General features: G+C 47.0%; 1 protein-coding gene across 1 annotated transcript in view; it reads right to left on the bottom strand.

Moving 5' to 3' along the window:
- Positions 1–5,211, bottom strand: part of pde11a (phosphodiesterase 11a) — a gene marked incomplete at both ends in the record, with an annotated part of 38,204 nt that overhangs the window by 6,625 nt on the left and 26,368 nt on the right. The window contains 7 exons of the mRNA XM_080838847.1: positions 18–81; positions 188–265; positions 541–641; positions 2,079–2,169; positions 2,853–2,962; positions 4,662–4,769; positions 5,139–5,211. The exon at positions 5,139–5,211 is cut by the window's right edge and continues 11 nt beyond it. Of these exons, the coding sequence (XP_080694973.1) occupies positions 18–81; positions 188–265; positions 541–641; positions 2,079–2,169; positions 2,853–2,962; positions 4,662–4,769; positions 5,139–5,211 (625 nt within the window). The remainder of the gene's footprint in view (positions 1–17; positions 82–187; positions 266–540; positions 642–2,078; positions 2,170–2,852; positions 2,963–4,661; positions 4,770–5,138) is intronic.

Genomic DNA, 5,211 nt, shown 5'->3' on the forward strand with positions numbered 1-5,211 from the left:
ACACGCAACCAGCTCACCTTGCGTGATATGTCCCATGGTTTAGTGACCGCTCCCAAGTCACACGCCGTCATCAACATGGACCTGGGTAGAACGGGAGGCCATGTTACACCAAGGCGCCACAATAAACCAATAATATTGCCAATCTGATGTTCTGACGGATGATTACTCCCATGTGACTGAAGCTCACCTGCACATATCTCTGTGGGCCTTCACGTTCCAGTTGTACTCCCCTTTGCTGACCAGCTCAAAGAATATGCTCCTGTTCCTGGAAGAGAGATAGATAAGAGGCACAAGTCCTGAATCCACTCCTAGTGTGGCCACAATACAACCGCCACTAGGGGGCAGTGCAGACCCAGAGAATTTGATGCTATCGTTTCCCCCTCAGCGCTTGTTTGTTTTGGGTTATCACTTTAGCTGTTGTGCGTGTCGACAATGCACACATAGTGAGTGTTGTTGTTTGGAGGGAGGGTTTTAGTACGCTTGTCTATCGAGGATGAATGCGGGTTGGGTGCTAGTGCAGTGGGGTGGAGGAGTACATACTCAAAGTAGAGAGTGAGGTCAGTAGCCAGGATGGACTGCTTCAGCAGCTGCATGAGGTCACTGTACTCACTGGAGGATAAGTTGGAGAAGATGTTGTGCCCCTGGGAGAGAAAACAAAACCAAAACACACAAAATGTCAGCGGGATGATTTGTGTTGGAAAAAAAAGAAAAACACTTCTTTCAAAGGTTACGAATATGAAAAACCCAAATGTCCAAATGGGTCTCGGTCATTTAGACGCATTAGTTAATCCGATTGAACAGCAAGACATGGAGGGCCTTTTGAATTTAAAAACAACTTCAGATGAGTCATACTGACACTCACGCTGGCTGAGTACACTCACATGTTAAGAGATATTGTGATGGATTACGGTAAGATAACAAAATCAGGACTACAGAGAAAGCCCTACTGGTAAAACTGAATGACTGCATTCTTGTATAAACCACTATCCCAGAGCATTGTATGATGTTTGCCTGAGAAGGTGGGCATCTTGAGATGTAGTTTCATAAAAATAGACATCTGCTCGGACAGTATCTCGTGCAGTATGCAAGGTGGCTGTAGCCGAGGCCAGACGAGAGGTCTTCAAAGAGCAGCTTGAGCAGGGAGCTTCAGAGATGTGGAGATGGAGAGCATCACCAGCGACTGGGTGATCCTCGGTGCTCGCTTAGCTCGCTCGGACTGAAATAGAAGCTTCTTAAGCGTATCACTTCAAAAACCCACCGAGGCTTCTGCTCATTGGCTTCCATGAAATATTGAGCATCAGCGCTAAGACACTCTGAGTCTACAGTCGTCTACGCAAGAGATGAGGGAGGGAGAGAGAAAGCATGAGAGAAAAAAAGGGGGGAGGGGAGAGGAGGAGAGGAGTGAAAGAAGTTGGCAGCGAAAGGATAGATTCTCGTTAAGAAGTTAAGATTTAATTAAACGTTCCTGCTGGTTGGTGGAGTGAATCTGCTGTCTTCTTTTTCCATGAATTGAAAGACGCTACTCATTTATATGCTAATGGAAGCAGCTGTGATACACGTACCATATCATCAAAAAGCATTATGACTTCCCAAGCAAACATTTGTCAGCTCACTGTGTCATCACAGACCTGATAATAAGCCTAATGGAGCCTAGCCTGCAAATCCCTGTCTTACCTTCTGACCTATTTTTAATTAGCCACTTTACACAAAATCATTCTCCTCCATGCAACATCTCTCTCAACTAATTAAAATATTATGGTTATTTCCAATCATCATCGCATTCATTTCTACTTTTTTTACTATCAGGACAATATTGCTTTCTTTTACAGTTGCATCTAAAAAGGCTCAGTAGTGACACCCCCCGCTTTCTCTCTCTCTCTCTCTCTCTCTCTCATATATGTATATAAATATATATTTATATATATGTGTGTGTCTATGTCTGAATGTGTTTATTTTGTGTGAGGTGATGGTGTCTGTATAGTTGACTGGGTAGAGATTGTGTGTGTGTGTCAGAGTGACTTGGGAGCATACATATAATGTGTTGAACAGGATTTGAGCGTGGAAGGACTCAGACGTACTTCGCTCTGCAGGATCATCACGGCGTGGTTAAAGTGGTGGTGCTCCAGAGTGGCCGAGGTGCCGTACAGCAGAGACAGGGCCGAGCCGGTTCTGATAGAAACACAAGGCCAACAGTGAGAACTAAACAGGGAACTGAACAAGGGCTCGCAGCATTGGACTGTCAGCTGTCTGGGTTCAAAGGGCACTTCTTTAAATGTGAAGCCAAATTATAAAGTATATATTATATTGTGGTCGTGTTATCATATTAGACAGCAAAAGGGTACACATGCAACATGTATATAAGTCTAATATGATAAAACAAATACAATACAAACACAACGTCATGCTGATATGGGTGACAAACATTTTGAGACCTTTACAAGAACTGCAGCTGCAAATACACTAACAGCGATACATCCATCGTGATTCAGCCTCCTCTAGCATCTCCAGTCCAAGTATGCAGACTGCTGAACGTATTCACACACATTGAAAATATCTGAAAATGCCCTCAGGCACACGGAGTGCAAAGACCCCCCCCCCCACCCCCCCCCCCCCCCCCCCCCCCCCGCACCCTGGTGAGGAGGCACAGAGCGTTTGAGTTGCTGCACTGTCTCTGCGCCTCATGCCTGCCTTGTTTATGCACTCCTTCTCCAACAGACTCTTATGTAAGCCTTATGCAACGCTGCCCTGACTCCTGCCTGATCTGAGCTGGACTGAGGAGGGACGGAGGGAGGGACAGGGTCCGTCCAGGACAAGTGAGACGGACGGGGAGGAGGACAGCGGGGGACACTCACTTGGCCTGGAATGCGTTGTTGGTGCCACGGTGGTCCAGGTCGTGGCAAATGCAACCGACGATTAGAGCCAGGATCTCCACCTCGGTGAGCGTCTCCTGGAATCCCGCGGTCTGTTGGGAAAAGGGGGAGGGGAGGGGCTGTTACATGTCTGTTACATGGAGTATGACTGAGTATTTGCTCCCCCCACGTGGCAGTGCAGAGGCCAGCCTGCAGGGGCGTGTGCTCGTGGCTGCGTCGTCATCAGTGGCTCTGGGTTGGGTCTGCTCTCGTTACGCTAGGGTCATCCTCACTGAACTCTAAGCCAGGGTGATCCCCACTAAACACTACGTTAAGGTCATCCTCACTGAACGCTACATTAGGGTCATCCCCACTGAATGCTACGTTAAGGTCATCCTCACTGAACTCTACATTAGGGTCATCCCCACTGAACGGCTCTCTGCATGAAGAAGCTCACTCTGAGCAGCTCATCATGTTGGGGTTAAGAGGTGCTAACATGCACTACATTGGCAGTCTTTATACACTCACCTGTAAGTTTGTCAAAATATGACAGGATCAGGGAGAAGAGATGGAAATGGTTGGTCTTAACTAAAGTATCAAGCATTGGGCATGACATCAGCCCTCAGTAATGACGTCCATAATCAATAATCCATTATCAATAATGGCCTCTGCATTTTCTGTAAGTAGGGGCAGTGATACCTACGACAACATGCAACAGAACGAAAGTCTAATGTCTGTCACCAGGCATCCTGAAAAAAAAACTGTAGTCCATCGGCAAGAAAACAGTAAATATGATGAACTGCTGGCCTTGCCCTCTGACAGGGTCCAGTCATCACCACAGGATGAAGGAGCATGTCATTGCATACACTGCAGTACATGTGTATACATAGTTTGCAGACTATGTATACACACATTTCAACACAAAAACGTTGCTGGGTGTAAGAACTTAATTTTAAAGAAAGCTTTGTAAAACTGAAAGATTGTTGTTGAAAGTTGTTGTGTGTTGTGTGCCTTAGTGGCCCTTCAGACTAGCCCTCTGGTCCCTGATGATGTCACTAAGGTCCTGCAGACTAGCCCTCTGGTCCCTGATGATGTCACTAAGGTCCTTCAGAATAGCCCTCTGGTCTCTGATGATATCACTAAGGTCCTGCAGACTAGCCCTCTGGTCCCTGATGATGTCACTAAGGTCCTTCAGAATAGCCCTCTGGTCTCTGATGATGTCACTGATGTCCTTCAGGGGACCAGCTGCACTGCAGCAGCTGCCATGAGAGAAGTTCACCTTCCAGTTCCCTACGAGAGTCCCTGAGCTCTGAGTGACGCAGCACCTTCCGGAACCCCTCCTCCTCATCCTCTTCGTCATCATCAGCAGGAGGGCTGGCTGAATGCTCAGTACGCGTGGCGTGATTAAATAAAGCCCCTGTGCGGAGCTGGCCTCGAGGCCTTCTGGGAACCACGGCTCGCTTTAGATCTTTAAGAAGATCCACTGGGGGTTGGAACAAATCAAACAGCCCTGAATCTGGAGCATCGCTTCCACACTGCTCAGGTGAACGTCTGGATAGCCTGCTTTCACCTCAAAAATCCTGAATGAAGCTGATGCCAATATGATCTCCTTTGGGAGATGGGCTGTAAAACTTAAATAAAGGCTTCATGTACTGTTTTGAATCTTGTTCCCTATTTGTTGTTGTGTCTTGTTCCCTATGTATGACTGTGGTTAAACCATCAACGTATAAATAATGATTATCAACACAATATCAGTAACAAAGGGATTCAAAAGTGCATTTTGATAACATAATATTTCTGTAGGCTACTCACTGTCAGCATAGCAAACATGCACTGGCAGACATTGAAGGCGTGTCTCCAGTTGTGATATTGGACCATGCGATAGTTCTTCCTCACAGTCAGCAACCACCGGCAGAGGGTCTGAACAAAGGAAAAGAAGCAGGTGAGAGAGAGAGAGAGAGAGAGAGAGAGAGAGAGAGAGAGAGAGAATGAGAAAAGAGATGCAGAGTAATAGGAGGTGGAAGTCAGCAGAGGAAAGAGCATCCTATCACCATGTCATCACCAGTACCGGGGGCGACAGACGAGACTGGTAGAAGGTACAGCAGGTATGGTAAAGTACATTCACCTTGGCTGTACACATCCAAACAACAACAACATCACATAACTGTTACAATCCCCTTAAAGAATACAGTGCTATTGACTCCATCACGCCTGCTATGGCCGACATGACCCCCTCCCCCACACACGTGGACCCAGCTCTCCATAGGCATCCCCCCCCTAGCCTCTCACCTCATAATCTATCTTAAACTTCTGCACCATGCCCAGCTCCATAAACATGCGCAGTGCAGCAGTGATCATGGCG

The sequence above is a fragment of the Sprattus sprattus genome (genome assembly GCF_963457725.1).
Source record: "Sprattus sprattus genome assembly, chromosome: 5".
Classification (NCBI taxonomy): domain Eukaryota; kingdom Metazoa; phylum Chordata; class Actinopteri; order Clupeiformes; family Clupeidae; genus Sprattus; species Sprattus sprattus.